General features: G+C 36.2%; 1 protein-coding gene across 2 annotated transcripts in view; it reads left to right on the top strand.

Annotated features, from left to right (window-relative positions):
* Positions 1–25,101, top strand: part of negr1 (neuronal growth regulator 1) — a 182,227-nt gene extending 157,126 nt beyond the window's left edge. Inside the window, exons 7-9 of one of the 2 annotated variants that reach the window (XM_051897967.1) lie at positions 12,264–12,343; positions 12,889–13,026; positions 21,787–25,101. In XM_051897967.1, coding sequence (XP_051753927.1) covers positions 12,264–12,343; positions 12,889–13,026; positions 21,787–21,933 — 365 coding nt within the window. In that variant the 3' untranslated portion in view covers positions 21,934–25,101. Of the gene's footprint in view, positions 1–12,263; positions 12,344–12,888; positions 13,027–14,121; positions 14,239–21,786 lie in introns of those variants that run through there. The other variant, XM_051897968.1, reaches the window with a different exon arrangement.
* The last annotated feature ends 983 nt before the right edge of the window (positions 25,102–26,084 follow it).

The raw sequence follows: 26,084 nt of genomic DNA on the forward strand, positions 1-26,084 counted from the left end.
TTTGTTATTGTCCATTTTCCATTTCAATAGCCCATAATTTAGCAAATTATTTGACATTTTAAGGATATATTTGTTTACTTTTTTGTACAATTTTAGTTCTGTTGGCTGGCAGTGTTGGGGAACGTTACTTTTAAAAATAACGCATTACAAGATTTTGTTACTCCCTGAAAAAGTAACTAATTGCATTACTTTTTATGGACAGTAATGTTACGTTACTTTTGCATTAATTTTTCTCATCTGGGCTGGGCTTGCTTGTTTGTTTGTTTTAATAACAAACAAAAACAAATGTTCTATTTTTGTCAAATGTTAAGGCCCTTTCACACCAAAAGTAAAATGAATAAGCCTCAGGCTGAAGGAAATGCAAATTCACACCTGTTGTGCTGCCATTCTGGATTGCAGAAGAATAGGATGCAGGAGAAGAAAGTTCAATACTCTTATGCTGAATTCAGAACTGCATACTAACATCCTACTCTTACTATTTTTGCCATAGAAAGATATGGGGAAAATAGTAAGAGTAGTATGCTAGTATGCGTTTCTGAATTCAGCGTTACTGTAGCAGTAAACAGAAAAATGAAACAAACGTGTGATGTTTATCAAAGTCATTTGTATGGTTGAACTGGATCATCAAAGGTCAGCAGCAAAGACATTGGTAATAAATAATATAAGTATAGGTATAATATAAGTATAATAATAATTAAGTGAGATTAAATATATAAAGTATATTTATGTTATTTAACATATTTAATATTCTGAGTTGGCATTTCACTGTTGTTATTGATTTTGAGGAATCCTGAATCTGTTTTTGTGCCAGTGAGATGATGCATGCATGCTCACATTTAGTCTAGAATTACAATAACCATCATGTTTACACAGTGCACCTTCCTCCTAATTTCTTTCAACATGTCAGTCAATAAATGAGAAAACAAAATAACTTGTGTTATTTGAAAAAGTAACTTAAGTATTTTGCTGTAAATGTAAAAGTGAAGCGTTACTTTACTAGTTACATGAACAAGTAATCTGATTACGTAACTCATGTTACCCCAACACTGTTGGTCACCACTTGATGACCAATGTAATTTACATTTTGAAGCTGAACCTATGAAGATACAGTATCAAATTATCCATTTTCCATTTTAATAGCCCATAATTTAGCAAATTATTAGACATTTAAAGGATAGTATTTGTTTACTTTTTTGTACAATTTTAGTTCTGTTGGCTGGCAGTGCTGGGGAAAGTTACTTTTAAAAATAATGCATTACAATATTGCGTTACTCCCTGAAAAAGTAACTAATTGCATTACTTAGTTACTTTTTATGGAAAGTAATGTCTTGTATTACTTTTGCGTTACTTTTTCTCATCTGGGTGGGGCTTGCTTGTTTGTTTTTTAATAACAAACAAAAACAAAAGTTCTAATTTTGTCAAATGTTAAGGCCCTTTCACACCAAAAGTAAAATGAATAAACCTCAGGCTGAAGGAAATGCAAATTCACACCTGTACAGTAGAGGACTCAAACTAACCTTTCAGCTGTGCTGACCTTCTGGATTGCAGAAGAATAGGATGCAGGAGAAGAAAGTTTAATACTCTTATGCTGAATTCAGAACCGCATACTAACATCCTACTCTTACTATTTTTGCCATAGAAAGATATGGGGAAAATAGTAAGAGTAGTATGCTAGTATGCGGTTCTGAATTAAGCATTACTGTAGCGGTAAACAAAAAATCTTTATATCTTTATATATATATATATATATATATATATATATATATATAATTTTTTTTTTTTTTTTTCCCTCATTCACAGTATGATTACAATTTGTATATATATATATATATATATATATATATATATATATATATATATATATATATATATGCCTAAGCTGAGGTGGTGCATTAAAAAAAGGGTGTGGTGCATTAAAATCAGCATTCGGTGCATTAAAATCATGTGTGGTATATGTTGGGTGTAGATTATATTTAGATATTTTAAATATATATATTAAATTATTTAAATTATTAAAGATATTCATTAAACCGTTACCGTCCTTATACTAAGCAAAATATCATTCCGTCATTTTTACTTATTTGTATGGTTGAACTGGATCATCAAAGGTCAGCAGCAAAGACATTGGTTAATAAAGTAAGATTAAATACATAAAGTATATTTATGTTATTTAACATATTTAATATTCAGAGTTAGCATTTCACTGTTGTTACTGATTTTGAGGAATACTGAATCTGTTTTTGTGAGATGATGCATGCATGCTCACATTTAGTCTAGAATTATAATAACCATCATGTTTACATAGCGCACACAACACCTTTGCACCTTCCTCCCAATTTCTCTCAACATGTTAGTCAATAAATGAGAGAACAAAGTAACTTGTGTTACTTATTTGAAAAAGTAACTTAAATATTTTGTTGTAATCTGATTACTGATTACTCATGTTACCCAACCTGTTGGTGGTCGCCACTTGATGCCCAATGTAAAATTTATATCCTGAAGCTGAACCTGTGAAGATATATCCTATGAAAACATAAAACGTCAGGTGAGAGACCTTTTGTGCTTTCGCCATTAAAAAAAATCCTCATTTCCCCTCTTATTATTTTGAAGAACGCGGCCAAACAAAATTACACCTCACACAAAAGCTCAGATGTAAAATGCAGGACTCCTATTCTGACTGCTTTTTTGTCCCATTCATCAGGGCTTTTTAATGTGATCTGCAGAAATCAGTTATATTGTGTCTGGTATTCACATTTTCTTTCACAGAGGTTGAGAAAACCTCCATATAAAATGGGGGAGAAAAAGTCTCCTGTCATGTCTAAACGAGCTAAAAGCATGTATTTAATTTCCTTCTGAAATGAAAGAAAGTGAGAAGTAAAAGACTGTCTCCAAAGGTCACACATGTTTTAGCAATTTTCAGAGAGATTAAAACTATGTCACTTATTGTACTAAAACTCTATTATATTACGCCATCATTGCAACACCTCATTAATCTCAAGCATTAGGCTCTCTATAAATGTGAGATGTTGTGCTGTTTGAGCATCTTTACACCAGCACAAGGTACTTTACAGCTCTTGTCTGAACATGTTCCACCATAACAATCAAGGCATGAAAGAGACAATAAACCTGCACATCACAAGTTGAATGAAGATGATAAAACACCACTGTTTAGTGTGATGGGATTTAAAAATTGCATTCTGACACAAGCCCCTTTGTACTCCGGTGGGTAATTAGAAAGTGTGCAGTACAGTCGCACAAATTAAAAAATAAATAAATAAGTGAAGGGTAGAAGCTTGGCGTGGTTCCCCAGGGTATCCATTAAAGGATGTTTTCTTGAATTGAGGTTAGGTGCATTGATCTCTGTCGAGACTGGCGAAGCTGGGAGTTAACGTTCCTGGCTGCAAGCATGACTCATTTCATACATTATTCCAATTAAATCGCTATGAATCATGGCCTCTTGGGCTGGGAATGCACCAAACTCATCACAATGGCCCCTGTCACTTTCCGGTCTCATATTCGAAAGAAAAGACAGCTGAGTATATTAAAATGAGCAGAAAGAATAATGCTTTCCCTATTCTTTTTTAAAGCATCTTTGTCATCTTATATCTCACCACACGAAAATGTCCGCTTGGATTTCGTACAAGCATCAGTTTTGTCTTGATGGATGGTATACGGTGTAAAACAGACATGTAATTTGTAATGTGTGATGCAACAAGGTTATTTAGCTAGTAATACTATGTGCTATGTGGTGTGTTGCTGTAACAACCCAGTCGGTTATTAGGTGAAGGACATTCAAGACACATTCTCAAGCTTTCATGGAGATATCAGTCATCTTTTTTCAGTGGCACAGTTACAAATTATATAATATAAGGCAATTGTATATAAATGTCTCTAAAACAACAATATGAATGCCTTGAGAAGGACTCAACATGGTTCAAATCAATTGCTTTTATGGCATATTTTCAACACTATGCCAAATATATGCCAATTTCACAGAAAACTGCCTTGGGTAGCATTTATTTACTGCAAACCAGAGCACCTGTCTTCTGGAGATAAGTGCCAGTATGTATTTATTTATTTATTTATTTTTTTTAATCCTTAAGCATTTATAAAAATATGTCAGACCAGATTTTTCTATTTCTACTGTGTAGTTTAACAAACTATTTGCCCTTTCGCCCTTGTTTTTCTTATCTTTCAGTAAAATATAATGACTGAATATGGGCACATCACTCCGAGAGTTTGTCCATTTATAAATTCATGATCATTAGTTTAACCTGAACACTGCTGCCTAACATATCCTGGTCTGACATAAAGTATCAATTGGATAATTGATCCAATCTAAATGATTAAAGAATGTAAATATGATTGATAAATAACATAAAGCCCAGTGGATATGAAATAAAATATAAATAAACATTTGACACCAAGCTAGTCTTCATTTAGCCAATTGTTATATATTAATTAAAAAAGTAAATTGGCTAAAATGAACACACACATACACACACAGGTTTGTTTTGCTATCAAAGTGAGGACATTCCATAGGCATAATGGTTTTTATACTGTACAAACTGTACATTCTGTCCCCCTACACTACCCCTACTCCTAAACCTACCCATCACAGAAAACATTCTGCATTTTTACATTTTTAATAAAACATTTAGTATGTTTTTAAAGCTATTTTAAATATGAGGACTCATAAAGAGTCCTGTCGTAATACCAGTGTAATACCCATGTCATTATACAAATTTGTGTCTTCATAAATCACAAAAATCACACACACACACACACACACATATACATATAAGTCAGGATCACCATAAAATGTAGTCCATGATAGAGTGGCAATGGTGTGGGGTGGAGTGCCCTCTCATGGCTATCAAGGGCACTCGACCCTAGACCATTGCCACTCTCTCATGGACTACATTTCCCATAAATCTCTGCCCAGACTCATCATCAATTATTGTCTTCAGCTGTGTCTCATTAGCTCATTACCCCTGCCTATATATAGCCTGGTTCATTCTGTCATTCATTGCAAAGTCTTGTAAATGTCACACTGCATTTCTGAGTGTTCCTTTGGTTTCCTGTTCTTTGGTTTTGACCCTGTTTGCCTGTTTTTGGATTTACCCTGTTTGCCCATCTCTTTTGGATTTCCCTGTTTGCCTGTGCCCTGTTGGTTTGGACTGTTTACCCTGTATTTATGACCTACGATTTTGACTACGATGATGGATTATCCTTTCAATAAACTACTGCATTTGGATCCTCAGTCCTCGTATCTCAGAGCAGTTCATAACTATATATATTTGTTTGCTTTTTGTTACTGAATACAGTATTGTCTTAAATTGTCTAGGGTTTAGAAGATATATGATATGCATTTATAGTTTTGTTTTAGAAGATATATGATATGCATTTATAGTTTTGTTTTGTGTGGATTTTTTTTTTTTTTTTTTCAAACTACAAATATTTAAAAAAAGATGTATTCTTGGTGCTTATGTATCACTTGTTTGAGGAAAAATATATTAGGTAAAGCCATTCAGTGTTCCACTGTGATAAATCTGTCTAGCATCATGTCAGTAGGCTACACCACATGGTTTTGCGGTTTCATTCAGTTCACTTAATCAGGTCCTCAGCAAAACTGAATCTTTAGAGGAGAATTTTTATTATGTTAGCTTGTCATGTAACATTCAGAAGTACTGTGCATGCCTGACTTTTATAGATGCTTAAGTCATCAAACTTGCTCTCTTGAAAGCTGCCAATTTTGTCTTCCTCTTAAGAAGTGCTAATCAGACAGCCACAGTAGTATGTGCAAAAAAAAAAAAAATCCATGACATTTAAAATGCTAGTTTTAGTGCTGAGGTGCTGTAATTTTGTCATCCAGACCACTCTAACACTGATTACGCTAACAGTGAACAGAAACCTGAATACCACATTGTAATTCTCTTTATTCAGCCTAGTTAAAGTATGGTATACATTATATTTTAATTTAGCATTTCCATTCAGTTTTATTTGCCTTTAGGATCCTGCAACATTAAAACCTGGCACATCATTACTCACAAAAAAGCTCTGCAAATGTTTACACCAAGTACATTTACAAAGTAATTCAATTAATCCTTCTTCCAAAGTATATCTTTTTTATTTTTTTACGCATACACTATTGTATGCATACAGTCGAACGTGTAGCCGTTCAAAGTATACTCCAAAGTTCCTGTTCAGAATCGGCCCCTATGCCTTTATTCACTATTCCCTACAATAATCAACTAATATAGTCCACTTGAAGGAGTGAATGAAAACGAGTGAGCAAATTCAGACACTTAGGCCCGGTTTCACAGACAGGGCTTAGCCTAAGCCAGGATTAAGCTTTAGTTCAATTAGGGCATTTAAGTAGCTTTTATAAACATTCACTAGAAAAAAAAACATTACTGGTGTGCATCTTGAGACAAAACAATGGCACTGCCATATTTTAAGATCTGTCAGTACAAGTTACTTTCAGTTACAACAGCTCAAACATGCATTTTAGTCTAGGACTAGCTTAAGCCTTGTCTATGAATCCAGGGGTTAGTGTGCTGGAAGAGTTGCCGCTTTTGCATAGTTTGTGCTTGCTGTTTAATGGTAGCTCTAGTAGTAATGAAAATATTTATCTTGAACTCTGTCATGGAAACTATGTATAAACCTTAATTAAACAATTTAATAATTAAAAAGTAATTTATACCTGTATGATATTATGCTGTACCCACATTGGACGAGTTGGATGATTCAGCTGCGAGCGCCATCTTCTGGCGAGACAGGGGAATTCATTCGGCTCGACCCTATCAGTGCATTATAGGTATTCTCTAGCCTTTGAGTAGAGAATGACCTTTCATCATTGTCCCCACCCACTGATGTTCAGTCGATGAGCCACGAGTGGATCTAAAGTAGCCTAGTTGTTTACAATAAGATTGCTATAATAACAAGATTGCAATGCAATGCAGAGGTTGTGCTGTTCCTGGCTGTGTCCGAAAACATAGGCAGCTGACTTGTTGCCTCACTGCCTTATCAGGCAACGACTTTGTAGGCAGCGTTTATGGTTATGGACAGCACTACAAATGGCTGTTCCCTCAAATAGTGCCCTATTTAAGGGTATAGGGGGCGATTTCAAACACTGCCCATTTGATGGCGTGCGTGAATGCAGGCAATTCGATACATTCGCTCTAGAGAGTTTCATCCTTGTCCAGTGTCTGCGCTATTTTTCTCCAAAAGTAATGACTGAAAATAATGTCTTTGTAAACTAAAGTTTTGGTTATCTCATAACCCCCTCACACAAGCGCTTGTCAGTGCGGGCATCTTTTGTTGTTGCATTCTCCGGTATTTTGTTGTTATTGTTCGATCTCTTTAATTTCATTTTCTACTGTGAAACAATGGCCTGGGCCAGTGTTGCCACCTTGTAGAACAACTCCAAAACAAATTCAATGCATATGTGCGACCTGCGCCCTACAAAAACCGGCAGTACATGCATACTATTCTGGTGACGAAATTTGCGTCACGCTCACTGTATGCGGACCCTCGCAAACAGATAAAAAGCATAGTATGCTTTGGGCTTTAAATGTGCAAATAATGCCCTGCAATTAGTGAACTTCAATAAATAGGTTCTGTTTTATTTCCATAAAAATAATTAAAGGGATTATGGGTATAGTCACACATTTTACAATTATAGGTTTTTCAGCAAAATTTAAACAGTAAAACAATCATGAAACACAAAATAAATCATGCAGTAGCATAAAGAAACTACAGATCTCTTTATCACTACATCATATAAAATGTGTTAATGTTATGAAAAGTGTTACCAATTTCAATCATCTCAGAATGATTAGAATTTTAAGCTTATAGATGATTCCATTTGTCTTGGGTTACAAGGGTCACTGCATTTTGCATGGAAAATTGGAAATTCTCCTACAACACATCATCTGAGAAAATCTCACGGGTACATTTATGCATTCTAAAATGCAAATGGCCTCTGCTGATTTAGTAGAACCAAAGATTATTCGACATGGCTGTAATTTTGTGAGCTCATCTCATCAGATAAAACTCTCTCTCTCTCTTTTTTTAAGGTAGAAAGTGGCAAAATGCATTTTACTAACAAGCTATTTTAAATGCTCGTTGCCAGGTCTCAATGGTGGCAAGTATTCCTTACAGTTCCTCACATCTATCGATTGTCTGGCTGACGAAGACATCAAGATCAGGGTGTCTGAGGAGGCCATCCTGTTTTCTGTCAGCATAAGCAGGTCTTTGCATTCTCATCCAGTGCTCATGTGTGTGCAAGTTCCCTAATGATGCCCCGCTCCTGTCACACAAACATTTAAAACAAACCTCGCCAAGCAAAGGAGTGCAACTCAACACAGCTGCTCTTCTCATCTCTGATTGGCCCTTCTGCTGTTACTTGGGGAGAAACTAAATGTCATGGCCGAAAGGTGGAGAATAAATGATACAGAGGTGTCAGGAGCACCTGCACTCCAAAAGAACCTTCAAACTGTCCACAGGGATACCAAAGATTTATTCGCCAAGGCATGTATCACCACAGTTTCTTTTTTCATTCCACATTTTTATTAATAAGAAGATAACAGCTCCCATATGATGCCTTAGAACTGTTTAACCATTTGAATAATTTCAGTGGCAGAATTTTTGAATTCATCACCCAAACTGCCTTTCTGTTTTAATTATCCACTCAAGGACCTTGCAACCAGGCTGTCTAATAAAATTCACAATGGATCTCTAAAGGACGACAATCCATTTTAATCCTACATGTAATTAAGACGAGGGGTTATGGGGTCAGAGCTGTTGTTGACAGGCAGAGAGAAAGCCATTTTAGCCCAGCTGCCTATTCAAAGCTTATGTGTCATACTATCACACACACACACACAAAAACAGAATCAAATCTAATAACAAATGATCATATTTCTACATATACCATTTCAGTCACACAAAATATTTTGAACAATCAAGTTTTTTCATTACACGGCTTATTAGAATACTCGTTTTTGATTGGTCAGAAATGTCATCCAGTGGTCTAATATGTCAAAGGTGCAGTCACATTTATTGTTGCTCTGCAAAATTTTGCCAGTGAAATCCAAACATTTCAATAGGAATAGTGACCGCACGTTAATATACACAGTCATCCATGGAAACGCTCACTGTATATCAGACCACTGATCTCGGTAACTAAAACTGGCGCTGCTTACATGTCTCTTATATCACGGACTCGCTCTCTGGTTTCATACAAATCTCATTCATCTTGCATCTCAGTTATCGATTGGGTAACACTTTATTTCGATGGTCCACTTTAGACATTCTACTAACTATCTAAGTAACATTGCAACTACTTGTCAAGCTGTCAAGAGTATTAGTAGACTGTCTGCTTAAAGTTCTCATGACATGAGAAATCAAATTTTCCTTGGTCTTTTGGCATATAACAGGTCTTTGTATCATTATTACATCCTGCAAGTTCCATAACTTAAAACGTCCTTGTCATCAATAAAAAAGCATTTATATAATCAAGCTGTAAAAAGCTTAGTTTGGAACAGAGGTGGCATGTGACGTCACAGGGGCACAATCATTTGCATACGACTGCCTCTGGCACAAGACAACAACGCCTACTTTTACATCATTGCATCATTGTCCCCACCCGCTGATGTTCAGTCAATGAGCCACGAGTGGATCTAAAATAGCCTAGTTGTTTACAATAAGATTGTTATAATAACAAGATTGCAATGCAACGCAGAGGTTGTGCTGTTCCTGGCTGTGGAAAAATAGCATCTTTGCACAAGCTGCCAGAGGATCCCGATGTCAGAGAAAAATTGATTCAGTTTATTTTTAATGAACGTTCTAGTCACGTCAGTGCTGAGATGCATGTTTGTACTGTACATTTTACCAGTGACTGTTTTGAGAACAAGTCGCAATACGAGATTGGCTTTGCCCGAAAGATTTTTGCTCAAAGATCAGGAATCAACTGTTCTGGAATCAGCAGGGACTCCGCAAACTGTAAGTAACGTATTTCATTTTTAAACCGGTAATGACTGTTAAATTCATAATGAATAATCCTACTATTTTTACTTCAAAGAAGGCTCTCTTAATAACGGCTAAAGCTGTCGATCACACAGCGCGCGTTTATCTGGACACTTGCCAAAACTCCCGTTATAGTGACGCTCTTACACTACACAATGAATCTCTTTAAATTTTAAATAAACTGTATTTAAATTTGTAAATAATTTGTTTGCATTGTTAGTTATGGTGAAAGCATTTCGTGAGAGTGCAGAAATTGCGTTGCACTGCATTCACACAATCAACAGACTGTCATCTGCTCAAAAGGGGACCTATTTATGCCCCTTATACAAGATGTAAGTCTCTGGCATTCCCAGAATGTGTCTGTGAAGTTTCAGCTCAAAATACCCCACAGATCATTTATTATAGCTTGTCAAATTTGCTCCTATTTGGGTGTGAGAAAAAACACGCCATTTTTGTGTGTTCCTTTAAATGCAAATGAGCTGCTGCTCCCGGGCATTTTCCAGAAGAGGGCGGAGCTTTAACAGATCACGCTTCAGTTTCTCAACAACAACAAAGCTGGAGAATCTCACACAAAGCCAAAATGACGATTGTCAGAAACGGTGTTCAGCCTTACATTGTTCGAACCCGGAGTCGGACACTGATGAGAGTCTCAGGTAGAAGACAACTTTTAGAATGCATCTGGACATTTTTGAATGTTTAGTGGAAAAGTTTATGTAGTTGCTGTGGAGTTGATTCAACTCATGGACTAGCATGTGCCGTCATGTTAATCTTTTGTGCAAATCCAGCATTGAATTGACCCTCGTTTGTGAAGCAGTCCGGCGTAAAATGATGGCATGGCAACAACACTCTACTACAACAACTCTTCCTCTTCTCTAAAGCAGCCCAACATGGCCACTCCCCCTTTGTTGCGTGTTCTTGGGGGCAGGGTTTATGTAAATTTTAGGGTTAGTGATGTCACTAACCCGGGAAGAAGCTCGTTGGTCCCTCGTTGTAGCCGTTTGTTATAGACCTTAAACAGAGAATTCTTTAAAAGAAAATATCTCCCTTTGCATTGAACTTTGAGCACTGTTGTGCAGACATTGTTTATGCTCTAACAGCAACATTACACACTAACTAAAGATAAAAAAAAGTGAAATCATAATCAATCACCCCTTTAATCACTGCAACCTTCCATGTGATAGAAATAGATCTAAATATAAAGCAATAATCAACACTTTTCACAATTCGTTAATCGCGACAGCTGTAATAGTAAAAATGTGGTAAAAGTATTCGAAAGGATTCCACATGTAATACTTATTTCTATTGCAAAGATGTCAGCCAATCACAGCAGTGGGTGTTTACACTGAAGTCTCACAGCAGACACGCCCCTTCAAACAGAGCGTTCAAATCAGAGGGCTAAAATCAGGGTAGAGAATAGCCATTTATTTCTAAATTTTGACAATTATTTGATGTAAAAATCATACTAACATTATAAGTGCACCTCAGGAAACATTATAAAACAATAAAAAAAAAATCCATTTCATTTAATATCTGCAAACACTGTATTTTGATGTTCCCCCAACAGACATACAACTACTGTCTATAAGTAACTTAGCTACTTATTCTCCTAACCCGAACCCAAACACCTAACCCTAACAGTCTACTAATACTATAATGAGAGTTAGTTGACATGTAGTTGCAAAGTTGCTTATAGTAAGTAGAATGTCTAAAGTGGACCATCGAAATAAAGTGTAACCATCAATTGTATTAAAAAAGATCTCAGAGGATATTTATTAATATTACTTTAATACTGTTGCAGTGTTCATCTTGTTGCTAAGCCGATTGCTTTGTACATTGTAATTGATTTTTTTTTTTTTCTTGGCAGTAGCTTTAGGATTTAGGTAAAGTTACGAAATAATTTCAGCCCAAATCCATAGTTCATGTCCACGTATTTATTTATTCTGTAAGTAGCTGTTGGGGGTCCTGATCAGACTGTTATGGTTTATTTTGCTGTACATTATGCCTTAAATATAATATAACTTAACAAAAACAGTATTTTCTGTGTATAGTATTTGTTATTGCCTCCTGTGCTGTGTTGTGTGGGTCAGAGAGAGAGAGAGAGCTATGTTGAACAAAAAATAAACCAGTACAGTTATGTGTAATTATTTCCATTGATCATCTCTATTTCAAAATGCATCGAAAAGCCATTAGTTTCAAAAAAATCTCTCTTCCCATTTCTCTCCATTCTTCAGCACTCCCTGTAAGGAGCCATGGTCTGTATCCTAGCAACAAGGCTCACACTCACATAGATCTGCAGTGTCTGTGGCAAAGGGTGAGTGCATAGTTACCATCTCGTTTCACTGACATGTCACTCCCATGCTTATAAAATATAGCTTGCAACAAACTTATCCTTGCACTCTACTAGGCATAATTGTTTAGTTGCTCAAAGATTGTAATTGGTCAAAAACTGTTCTTTGCTCTTACAAACCCATTGCAGTTGCCAGTGGTTTTATTTCATAGAAGGCATTGTTCAGTTTAAAATAGTATTTTGTAATAGCACAGTAAAATATCATTTTTGTGAGTTAAGGGAACTGAAATTATACATAATAAGTAATCATTATAGGATGGCTGCCAGAAATAATGAATATGAAAATATTGCTCTAGAGAATATTAATCCTGAAATTGTTTCTCAGAGAAAAATCCCATAACCACAATCAAAATTAATTATGGGATTGATGTATGATTTGTACAAATAAGAAATTCATTCACTCAGTAGTTATCAAGATTGGCATAGAAGGTCTTCTGTTGCCGTTTCAATAAGATAAATCATATTGTGAAATAATTCTCCATGGTTTCCACCAACAAATGAGTTTTCAGACCAACCATGCAGCACTCAAAGAAAAGCTCATCAGGCCATGTGGTGTAACGGCAAACCCCTCCAGGCAAGGAACTGACCCTTCACTGCTGGCTTTTGTGTTCACACTCCTGCCAAACTCACCGGGGAAGAAAGACCAGGTCAGTCTGAGAGTGAAAATGACACTTCAGTCTCTGTTGATTGCAGCGCTGAAAGAACGTATTGAGGATTAATGATGTCTCCCAGTGAGACAGGAGTAGCCTAGTTTAGCATATGGAGTGGAAAAATCATGGTCAGTCCCATTCATGTTTTGCATTACTAAGAAAATAGCTAAAATATCATGAAATCAGGCTTGGGCAAAAATTTGAATTTTTTTAATTGACACCTTTTCAGTTAATAAGTTAGATTTTGCATTTGCCACGCCTCACATGATGCAAAATTAAAGGGATAGTTCATTTAAAAATTAGCATTCTGTCATCAATTACTCACTCCCATTTTCTTCTTTTCTTCTTTTGTGGAACACAAAAGGATAATTGTACTGGTTTCTCTTATTCCCAATGGGGTCTGAAGCTTTCAAGCCTCAAAAAAAGGACTCAAAAGCACCATAAAAGGGTCAAGACTCTTGCGTTATATCCAAAGCTTTCTGAAGTCTAAATTGACCAAATTCCAGTTCAAATAAATCTTGTAAGCCTGCTTCAGTTTGTTTGGCTCTGCAAATTTGAAGAATTTGGGGTAAATTAAAGCATTCTAGGAAATGATATGTTTGTCCACCCTATTCCAAGTGAAAGTTCATTTATGAAAATACCCCATATGTTGTGTGCATGGTGTCATTTTTCCTATTGACAAATTAAATGTTTTATACTGCATATACTGTTTGCTACATCATATCAAAGTTAATTAAAATTTTGGAATTTAAACAGCATTTTAGGGTGTATTCACACTTGGCAGGATTGTTTAGATTAAAACAAACTCTGGTGTGATTGTTCTGTTCGGTGCGATTAATTTGAATAAGTGTAAGTGTAAATGGTGCCATCCAAACCCTAGTGCATACAAAACAAGTGGTCCAAGACCCCAGAATATGTGGGTCTCGGTCTGCTTCCAAACAAACTCTGGTGCGGTTTGACTGAAAAATGAACACAACACGGACCAAAGACATCTAAATGAACCAAAAACAGGACATGATGTCACAAGATGTGATCTAAAAAGGACAGAATGCTAAAACATAACTGCATAAGCATAACTTTTTCTTGTCATAGGTGCTACATTGCCCATTACAGTTTGGAACTGGCATCAAAAACGGCGTCTCCTTGCAGCAGATCTTCGTTTGTGTGACGGAGGGATTCCTGCTACTGTTTTGACTCCTTTACACATTTTAAGCTCTTTGGTTCTCAGCTGGTCAAAATATTATAATACATACCCACATACAACAAGCACATTTAGCCCAGGACACAGCATTGTTTTGGATGTTTTGGTAAGGTCTGGATGTTTTTTGTATCTTTAGTTTCGGTCTTAAAAATGAAAGTGTGAATGCTAAGCGAACCAGGACTAAATGTATTATTTTCATTTTTTGGTCCGGACTGAAAGAACCAAGAGAACTGAACTAGAAGTGTGAACACACCCTTAATCTCAATTCAGTTCTTAATGGCATGTTATTTTGAATATAGTAATCATTAATATATTACAGTAAATATGGTAATCCTTTAGCACCATAGTATACATCAAAGTACTGTGGTATAACAGTAGGTACTGCAAGAGATATAAGGTTAGGTTCATTTTAGTAACAGCCCTTTTGTGACATTGTCCCTTTTTTGAAATATAAAACAGGCATTTTACCAAGGGCAAAACTAACAATTTGTAACATGTTGCAGTGGCAAATAACAAAGCAGCAGTGGACCTCCTTATTGGATTTGTTCTTTGTTTATGCAAATGGCTTTGTTTAATCCTGCATATTTTTCTCATTCATCATTGTGTTTGCAATGACATAAGGCACCATGTTTTTCTTGAGCACAAAGAATTATTTGCTGTTTTCTGGTTTTATGTTTTTCTTGCCAATAATGATGACTAACATGACTAGTTGTAATTTTAGGACTGACTTCATAGACTTTTTTTATTTAGAGCAGAATTAGCATTTGCAACACTTGCTTTTAGCATTTAAGCTTTCAAATGCATTGTGAAAGACAATGTTATTGTAGCAAAGAAACAAATACAATCACCCTAAACTACCTTCAGGCTGTTTTGAATGTAGTGGGTGGTGTTTTCCGCAAGAACTAACTTTTGCTATATTTATATATTGTTTGTAAGTATTGTTTCAGTCATATTCTTGTCTAAGTTTACACAGACTTTATCAATTAATTGTTTTTATTTCTAGTGACAGTGACAAAATAACCTTGGTTATTAAATCAATGTGTCAATGGTTTCGGGAAGAAAATGGATTTGTGAAGACTGAGTCAGTATCCTAGTGTTTGAATTACGCTGTGTGAAGCAGTGTATGCCTAGGGCAGGAAACAGCTGCCCTCCCTCTGGCTTCATTGATCTGAAATTTCACCCCTAGATTGAAGAGCAACTTTTATTATTTAGTTTTAATTACCCCCTCAACCCTCACTCTCACAGGTTAGTGTAGAGACATAATCCCCCAGAGGGTCAGCAGCCAACTGGAGCTCCCGGGACCTGCACATACTGACTGTGAAGGACAGCGAAATAGACCTGTCAGGCACGGCTTAAAGCTTGCCAAAGCTCTGAAAGAAGGAGGAATAGTAGAGAATGAATGTGAACCGGGTGCTCGAGATTATACGGTGTTCGTTCCACGAGTGAATGAAAGCATTTGACAATGGATAAAATTTATCTGATGTACATGATGGTGCTTCAGCTCTGAAGACAACAGTGCCACTTCCTGGCTTTCCATTCCTCTAGGTACCCTTTCTGAGACACAGGCTAGTAAATGATCTAATGGAGTACAATTATAACTCTGGAATTATGCATCCATTAGTGGATGAAATGGCTATTTGAATTTAATTTATAGGAGAGACGTTAAGATCATTACCGCCTCCTTTTTACACACCGGGGCCAATTTCGCCATTGCTCAAACACCAGTTGCTGCCTTATTTACTCTTTCAGCCTTCTTTTATAGACTCTTATGCGGAATAAAAAGGCACAAATAATTCCCCAAGCATTAGTGACCGAGCACTGCGGTTCTTTGTGATCATAATTGTAGACATTTTTTAAGCAGGAAATACACAGGGTGCATCTCTTTCATAAATCAGAGCTTTGCCAGTGTATTAGATTATGATTTTAAGGAATTTGTACATTTAAATCGAAGGGTGTGATCCTTGCAATGTACAGTCGCTGTGTTATTAAATTGTGCGTTTGCTGCTTATTTTGTTGCAGGCATTATCCCCATGACAGAAATCTAGGAAAGTATTAAAGGGTGGAGAGAGAAAAATAGCTGCACACAATCCTGGCTGCATCTCCAAACAGTAATAATTTGGCAATAATAGGCAATTCATTGCTTGATTCTTTGATGTATTTCCGACTTAATAATCTCAAAGCAAGGCAGAACCTCAAAGGATTTTGCAGACTGCATAGAAAAGCACTGAAGCCAGCCTTTTATGGCTGCCTACTCATATCAGCAAGCTCTTTTTGTTTCCTTCCCTGACATAAAAGATCATATTGAATTCAATTATAGCCAACCTCTATGGCTAAAGTTGGCTGTTTACTTGTGGCTCAATAATACCGCCGCACAGTCACATTGTCTATCTGATTAAAAATGTCAGCGGAGTCTCATAAGTGACAGATGGACTTAGATATTGTTCCTTGATATTTTTAGTGCAGAAACAGGTGTGTGTTTCCAGGGAGCGCTGCGAGATTCGGTCTTGGTCTGTTAGCAATGAGACGCGCTCGGGAGTGACCGGAGCCTTGCCCTCCTTGTCAAAAACAGGATGGTGTCCGCCGGTCATTTTTGTCAGAGAACAGCCTGATTTGCCGGCCGTGATTGTCGAAAGCTGCTGTCGACACAAGTGCGAGGTGTTATGGAGGCACCAATCAGGCTGACAGATCTGAGCGTGGTGAGGGAACTGCCTGAGCTCATTTTCAAACATCAGGAGAATGAGCAGACAAGAGGGTGTCTTTGACTTTGCCAAGCCCCTCAGTGAGGTGAAACGGCTTTGCGACTGAAGTGTTTCTGAAGCCCCCTGAAGACCTTGTCCATCTGTTCCCCCCGGCCTCTCTACTCCCACTTGTCATTCACAGAGTAAACAAACAATCTAGTGCTTATTTATCCTGGACACTGCAGGCCACCAGATACCGAAATCTTACACTGCCTTCATGCCATTTCATTGGCCTGTAAGGAGTTCCAGATCAATGACAGACACAGATTTCATAGATCCATGTGGTGAAATTGAGTATTTAAAAGTCTTCCAAAGATACATCATGAATATTCAAACAGATTTTTAAGCCAAGTACATTTGAATGCACTGCCAACAATAAAAAAAAAATATTCACTGTCAATTTTAGTTGCAATTTATTGCTTATTTATTCATTATTATTGTTATGCGGCATACACTATACTGTTTTTAAGTTTTTTTTAAAGAAATTAATACTTTTATTTATCAAGGATGTATTCAAATGATCAAAAGTGACAGTAAAGACATTTATAATGTTACAAAATATTTATTTTTCAAATAAAAGCTGTTCTTTTGAACGTTCTATTCATCAAAGTATCCTGAAAAAGAAATGTATCAAGGTTTCCATAAAAATATAAAGCATATTCAGCTTTGTCATCACTGGAATAAATGACATTTTAAAAATAGAAAACACAAGCAGTTTTTAAACTGCAATGATATTTCACACTATTTCTGTTTTTACTGTATTTTTGATCAGAAAAACAATGCATGACGCCCCCGGTCAACCACATGGTAACCCTTGTAGCCTGAAAAAGAGAATACAATTTCAGATTTATCTGTCAGAAGTGTGAGAGAGCGTGAAGAGTTGGAATTTTAACAGGCCTTTGGCTAGGTTTTAATATAGATGTGCAAGTGTAGTTGCACTGTGTACCTTATAGGCAAATGTTTCTATTCCAGAAAAGTGTTGTCACAGTATTCAGAGACGAAATGAAAGGTTTTCATGTATTCTAATCTCATTTAATGTATATAGTATATAATTGTCCTGCATGATTGATATTATTAATTGTCCCTTTACTATTAAGTTCAATGTAAAATGGCTTTTCATTTATTATGATGATGAATCTTAAAGACATTGCCTGTTTTTTTTGTTTTTTTTTCAAACAGTGTGTTCAAGAAGGAAGGATGGCAACCATGCATTAGGCAATTACTTGAAATCAATTGGATGTAAATTGAAAAAGAAAAGCTTGTTTCCACACAGCGGTTCCTTGTAATTTCCTGTCTGTCTGTCTATCTATTAGTTGATTTGTGGTTCAGCACCTCAGCGCATCACATGTTGTTGTGAAATTCTCCACCATCGGAGTCGACTCCCACCCACAGTCTCGCAGTCTCACTCTTAAATCCTCTCACTAATATTTGTTTTTTGTGATCCCTGCATCCTCTCCCCCCTTAGGCCATTGCCAATCCTCTAGCACTTCATCAAGGATTGATATCAACACTCAATTGGTACTTGGAGAGGTGTGCTTGTAGGATAGTGAAGCAGTGCCTTAAGGACTCCACAGCTGAAAGTACAGAGAAAGCCTGAGGGGGTTTCAGTACATCTGTAAAACATGTTTCTCTCTGAGCTTAGAAGGACATCAGGGACAATGATTGGCCGAGATTACTCAAAACCCTCATGTTCTTCATAGGCTGGAATCTTGTAAAAACCATAGGTGGGAGTTGTTATTGTATTCTTGTGTAAAATGAAGGGCAAGACCAAAAACCAACATGCAAGCATATATTCAGCTCACTGCGATATTTCCAGCAGAGCAGCATCTTGTTTTTCCAAAAGAGAGTCTGCTGTCCTTAATCATAAAGAAAGCTTGCTGACAAAAACAGATGCTATCCAGACAAAAAGATGACCTAGTCATTTCACTGTAGAAATGGGGATGCACTTGTTTTGGGAAATCCGTTTTGAAAATGTGGAGCATCAGAAGGAGAAGGATAATCTCAGATTATTTCCACATGGATTGCTTGAAGTGCAAGCAGTCAAATCTGCAGATTGAACTGAAGCACAAATAACTTGAATTAATATTCTTGTGAAGGAATACCCCTTTGGAACGTGGCCTAGACTCTATCCCTTTCCAAAGTGCTTAAGGAAAAATGAGCTCACAAATACTTAGACCTCACTTTCATAGCCCCTCACTTAATTTATTTTCTGCTTTTTGCAGAATAAGCAAAAAATTATATGCCATCTATTTTCAACACGAACAGTTTGGCATCACTGCAGCACTACAATATCACATGAGCAGGAATGCTGTTGTACTAAATATCAGACACGTCAATGCTGATATTTCAGGGAAAAAAACACACTGTTACTGCTTTCATACAACGATTCAGTTAATAGTAAATGAATATTGAGTAAATACAAAGTTCTAGCATAAAACTCTAGATGGTGCTAACTGATAGGTCCTTAACTCATTTGGTAGCGATCGCATCATTATCTACATAGAGCAGCTGATTGGTTGCTGTGGTATCAGCGGCCAATGAGCTTGCTGCGCAATCATTCAAATATTGGCAATGTTTGCTGTTAGCAGCCTGCAGCGCTTTCAGAAACCCTCCACCTTCCCCAGCTCCACCTGTATAGATCTTCTACGGGGTTTATTTCATGTATGTTATATGTGCAGCAGCAGCATGTCTTACTTGCTCACAGCAATGTCTGTGAATGTATTGGCAGTAGCAATAATCAACAGTAGCAGCAGCGTAGCAGATCTATTCCAACAAGACCAAATACATTTCACAAGTTCGCCTGCCCATTCAGTCTTAATACGAGGCTCGAACCCAAGGCTCAGCTCGAGCTCCGAGCTAAACCCCTCTATAACAGTACTGCGCAGAGGGAGAATAAGAGAAATAGAGGAGGAGATGGGGAGGAGGAGGGATGCTGGAAGAATTGTGGGATGACACAATGACTTCTGCTTATATACGCTCGTAATGATGATTGACAGGACTGATGTTTAAGCTCCTCCCAAACCTATGTTTGGAACTACATTACATTGCCATATCCATTACCATGCCAATCTCTCCAAGAGTTGTCATGACAGAACTTACATTTTAGATACAATAGGTACCAGTTGCTTTCTTTGTTCTTGCTCTGCAAATGAAAAAAGTTTCAACCAAAGCCAAAGTAGATTCAAATGCTGCATCTCAGAGCAAAACATCAGTGGTCTTGCTGAGTCGAGTGAATCATTCAATCACTTATTCATTAACACAGTGAATGCATCTGAAATTGCATTCTCTCTGAGTAGGTACTAAGTAAAGTGTCCATTGGATGCACACTTAAAGTGATAGTTCACCCAAAAATTAAATTTCTGTCATTAATTACTCACCCTCATGTCGTTCCACACCCATAAGACATTCGTTCATCTTCGGAACACAAATTAAGATGAAATCCGAGAGGTATATGACTCGTCCATAGACAGCAATATAATCAACACTTTCAAGGTCCAGAAAGGTACTAAAAACATCGTTAAAACCATCAACATGACTGCAGTGGTTCAACCTTAATTTTACGAAGCAATGAGAATACTTTTTGTGTGCAACAACAAAACAAAAATAATGACTTTATTCAACAATATCTTCTCTTCTGTGTCATTCTCATAAATTGTTTCCGTCCAGTTCTTCAAGGTTCTATGCCAGAACACTGACTCATTATTGGCCGGCTTCTGCGTCAGCATCACACGCATGCTTTGTGCTGCTCGTGTGTGCAGATTTGGCCAATACTGAGCCGGCATTCGGACGTAAACACGGAAGCCTTCACTGTGCTTACTGCGTCACCTGCGTAAGGATAATGACAGGGAAGAGAAGAGATTGTTGAATAAAGTCATTATTTTTGTTTTGTTTTTGCTCACAAAAAGTATTCTCGTCGCTTTATAAAATTGCAATTACGTCGACTGTTTTAACTATGTCTTTAGTACCTTTCTGGACCTGAAAGTGTTGATTATATTGCTGTCTATGGACGGGTCATATATCTCTCGGATTTCATCAAAAATATCTTAATTTGTGTTCCGAAGATGAACGAAGGTCTTACAGGTTTCGAAAGATATGAGGGTGAATAATTAATGACAGAAATTTTTGGGTGAACTAACCCTTTAAGAATCTAGCTGGAAGTAGTAGTCATCTGGGTACTTTCTTTGCCTACTGTTTTATGAATACTGTGAATCTGGACATAATACTCTACCCGTTTTTTTTCACCTAGGCATATTCAGATTCAGCCCTTCACTTGTCTAGTTCCCAAATGAATCACTGTTTTTGAATGAATTGGTTGAATGAATGTTTCAAGATTCACTCATAAAGACTCAGACTTGCCACCACCTACTGTAACTTGTAGAAAGAGTAACTGAAAAAATCCCCACTACTAATGCTCAGACTGACAGTTTTTCTTGAATGCGTAAACACAAACAAGCAGAGTGATAATGATAACCTACAACGGAACAAATGTACAAGCCGTTAAACTGTTTTATTAATTATCAGCGCTCTTGGAAATCTAACCTTGGCCAGTCAGATGAGACCGGAAATAACTGTTCTATAAACTGAATTATTAATTTCTTGACATCAAGAGAGGCAACGGCATCAATGAAAAGCTCCTGTCAAACTAGATGAGTTCACATCACTTCTGAGCGACACCACAGGAAGCACCAAGGCTCTTGTAGCTGACACAATCATTTGAAAACTTGAGCGTGACATCCTCATCAAAGGATAGAGCTCTCAATATTGGCATGAGTGACTCTAACGTTTGTTTTATTATGTTTTTATGTCTTGTTATCACAGAAACAGACACACACCAAGTGCCAACGCCCTGCTCATCCTGAAAAAATGGCAGATTTTTGCTCCAAGACGGTATCTCTCAAAGTCACCAGGGATATCTGTGGTAGCCACGATAGCTTTGTTGTTGCTGGGAGTTCTTTACCATGGTGACGGCATGTCAACTGCTCCTCTCTGCACTAAGGCACTTGGGGCAGAGAGCATTCATGAGGTCTTTTTTCTCTTATGAAGTGAGCATGACAACAAAAGAGAAATGGCTTGCCATTAGAACAGGGTGAGAAGTGGGTCACTGGCCTATTATACAGAGGTTGGTGCACAATCTGGGATGAGTGAACTCATTCTGTTGCACAGAGAGATAGCAACATATTTAGATTTTGCCTTAAAAAGCGTTAGTGTTATTTACCAGTCTTTCAGAAGTCACTGAACAACTTCATAAAATAAAGACCCACATGCATTGTAGCTCGCATTGTGCTGAAAACCATTTTTTTTAAACTAGAACTCACAATTATATTGTTTTACAGAAAAATTTTCAACAGAATATCTGGCATGGCAGTGCTAAATGTAAATAGTGCATAAAGATTGATGTTATCGTTAAACCTTCTTAGGATAGAGTGTCTGTGTGTGCCTCTCAAATTAACACTCACACATTATCAAATAAGATATTAAAGCTTAGTTGGAGATGAAAAGGGGTGGTTCCCCCCAGTAGAGAGGGGATGATCAGCAATACTGGGTGCATCAATAGTGCCCCCTAGTGTAACCATTTTTTATTTTTTTATTTTTTTGGATTGGGGCCTGCATTTATTAATAGGGAAATTCTATCATTTACTCACCCTCTTCCAAACTCCTATGCTCTCATTATTTCTGTTGAACACAAAAGCTGAATTTTTAAAGAATATCCTGGATATTAAGATTCTCAAGCTCTAAAATGACAAAAAAAGAAACGGTCCCACTTTATATTACTACTATGTACCTTAATCAAAAATATGTACTAATGTACTTATTGTGTTCATATTGTATAGCAAAACACATTTGCTGCCCTTGATTTGGGATACGGGTAAAGTAAGGGACAGGTTTGGTGGTATGGGTAGGTTTAAGGGTTGGTTAAGGTGTAAGGGATGGATCAACAGTGTAACTATAAATGTAATTACAGAAACCAATTACAGATGTAATTACATGCAAGTATTTTAAAAATATAACTACAATGTAAAAACATGTATGTGCACAATAAGTGCATTGTATCAAATGATTAATTTAAATGTAAGTACATAGTAGTTAAGGCCACCTAATATAAAGTGGGACCAAAAAAAAAACACTATAAGATGATCATAAAAGTGGTCAATATGAATAATGTGCTATATTTCAGGTCTTCTGAATGTTTTTCATCTGAAAATCGTTACATCTGCCATTACTCTGCTTGTCACATTCATGAGAATTCATAAAAAAATATACAATTCATGAACAAATCATTATTTTTTAGTAAGATCTTTTTAATTAATCAGTCAATTCAGTTCACAGACATGTGATTCATTCATTGATTGGATGTTCTGGTTCTCAAGTTCATCTCAAAGATCTCGTTACAATGGTTAACAAACAATTGGATAATTATCAATTTAAATTCAGGTTTGTTCATCACACAAAGATTGTACGACCTTAAAAGACTTTAAGCATGGTTCATATGGACTTATTTTATGGTTCCTTTTTGAAACTTAAAAGCTTCAGCCCCCATAATTGTACAAGAGTGAACAGCACATTTAAAATGTCTCCTTTTATGTTCCATAGATAAAGCAAGTCATACAGGTTTGGCATTTTTCTAATTTTTGTTTGAACTAATCTTTTAATTTAAAAGTTTTTGTGCGTGTGTATTGCAAACATTGAACTTTTGGAGGCTACAGAGTCAAACCTGTACCTATGAGGTTCATTAAGTCAGGGTGTTATTGGTATCTGTGGGTTTTGATGTTTTCCATCATCACCTCGAGCAGTCACTCTAATGGAACGTGGGTTGAAGGCTTCGTCATCAAAAACGACCTTGCGTCCTCATTACACGTTGCACCACAGACTGTGTGACTGAAGGTCTGAAGACGCTTTCTGGTTTAGAAAGAGGAATTAATTTTTCCAGCGGGGGAGTTTTGTCATGCAGAAGAAAACCTCAAAGCAAGACACAAAACTGCAACTTCCAACACAGTTGCAACAACACAGTCTTCATTGATTTTTAAATGACACAAAAAGCATATGCTTTCTGCTCTCTGAACTTGCCTTTGAATAAAACACCCATTCTGCTAATGACAAGAATTGCTTTTTATGAAAAGAATGTCTATGAATTTTTAAAAGGGTTCCTATTAAGAACTTTACTGTAGAAGATGTTACTGAGGGATAAATGCATAATATTAATACATAATACATATTTTAGATACCATACAGCACCCTATTTATATGCATACTGTGACATTTTGAAGTTTTGAAGTTATTTGGATGTTGCTGAAAATATCAAACTCTCTCAAAGTATGATCATTTTTTAAATTAATCATAATCATATTTTGAATCTCCTTCCTGAATCTACTCCTTTCATTTTTGTATTTAATTGCATTAGAATAATCGATTTTGCTTTTCTGCTGATGCTACTGTTGCATTGTACAAACATCCATGGCAGCTTTTATGTTAACCGTGGTTTTCAAAAAGTGTACAAGATGAATAAAGACATGATTCTAGATAGGTCACCACATGTTCTTCCTTGTAACCATGTATGTGTCACTTTACCTGCAAATCACAGGAAAAAATGACCTTTATGTAACCTTCCATTTGAAGATTGCTTTCCATCTCATCTTGTTGCTTTGATCAAGGTAACTTATGTTTCAGACGTCCATGTAAACACAGCTATTTAATTCCTAACAAAGCCTGCTCTACACATGTCAGGACAAACATGCCTGTATACTCGTGCACTGACAAGAAAGGAGGCACCCATGAGTCATGTGGTGCATGCTGGGACATCAAGTGTTGAATAGTTATCATGCCTTACCTAAAAATTCTGTCATATATTATTCACAAGAGTCACAGAATTACCATTGCTGTGTTTGTTGATTTTAGTAGAGAATTTTGCATTTCCTTTAGATGGAAGAACTGTATGATGCTGAATATTGGTGATGCTTGATTCAACAACTTTTATTGTTCAGTAGTTTTGTTCAATAACAGGTTTGGAATCCGGATAATGAACGTGTCTACACCTTGTAATTTGCATCCAAACATGTCCATATATATATCTGGCTTTCCATACAACCTCATAGTAATGGAAAGTCTCATTCATTTCTAAGAATCTGTTCTTCCCAACAGTTCATTTTAATAAATTTGTTAAAAAAATATATATTCAGAGATTTTTTTTTTAAGTATCTGAGCCATTCATTGACTCGACAAACACTCGGATTGATTCACTCTGATTTGTGAGCTAATCGTTCAAGGCCGGTTTATTAAACAGGTTCAAATGATTAATAAAAAAATTCGGTCTCAAAAGATCAAAACAATTTGTTGACAAATTAGGCATCACTACACTCTGCCTCTCTCTCCCTCAAAGCCAGTTAAAATGCAATAAACTATTTTTGATAACACTTTACAAAAAGGTTAATTTGTTAACATTAGTTAATGTATTAACTAACATGAACTAACCATGAGCAATACATTTGTTACTGTATTTGTTAATCTTTGTTAATGTTAGTTAATAAAAATACAGCAATTCATTGTTTGTTCATATTAGTTCATTAATGTTAACACATACAACTCTTGATTTTAATAATGTATTAGTAAATGTTGAAGTTAACATTAACACATGTTAATAAATGCTGTAGAAGTGCAGTTAATTATTAGTTCATGTTAACTGATGTACTTAACTAATGAACCTTATTGTAAAGTGTTACCCAATTTTTTATATGCCCACCATTATTTTATAGTTGTGCCTATGTATGTGCCTATATTTGCTTTATTTTATGTCATATTTTCTTAGAAATATAGTAACACTTTACAATAATGTTTTATTTTAGTATTAGACTTGACACGAACTAAACATGAACTAACAATGAACCAAGTTGTACAGCATGCATTGGTCTCAGGTAATGTAAATTTCACCATTTACTAATACATTTTTTTATCTCATCAGTTAACATTATTTGATATACTTAGAATTAACATGAATAAAGAACTGTATGTCATAAATATTAATAAATGCTGTAAAAATATTTTTCTAATTGATTTCAAATTTCGAATTGATGCATTAACTAATGTTAACAATTGAGAACTTATTAGCTGTGTCTCATTTCACA

This window comes from Ctenopharyngodon idella, chromosome 6 (genome assembly GCF_019924925.1).
Source record: "Ctenopharyngodon idella isolate HZGC_01 chromosome 6, HZGC01, whole genome shotgun sequence".
In the NCBI taxonomy this organism is placed as follows: Eukaryota; Metazoa; Chordata; class Actinopteri; order Cypriniformes; family Xenocyprididae; genus Ctenopharyngodon; species Ctenopharyngodon idella.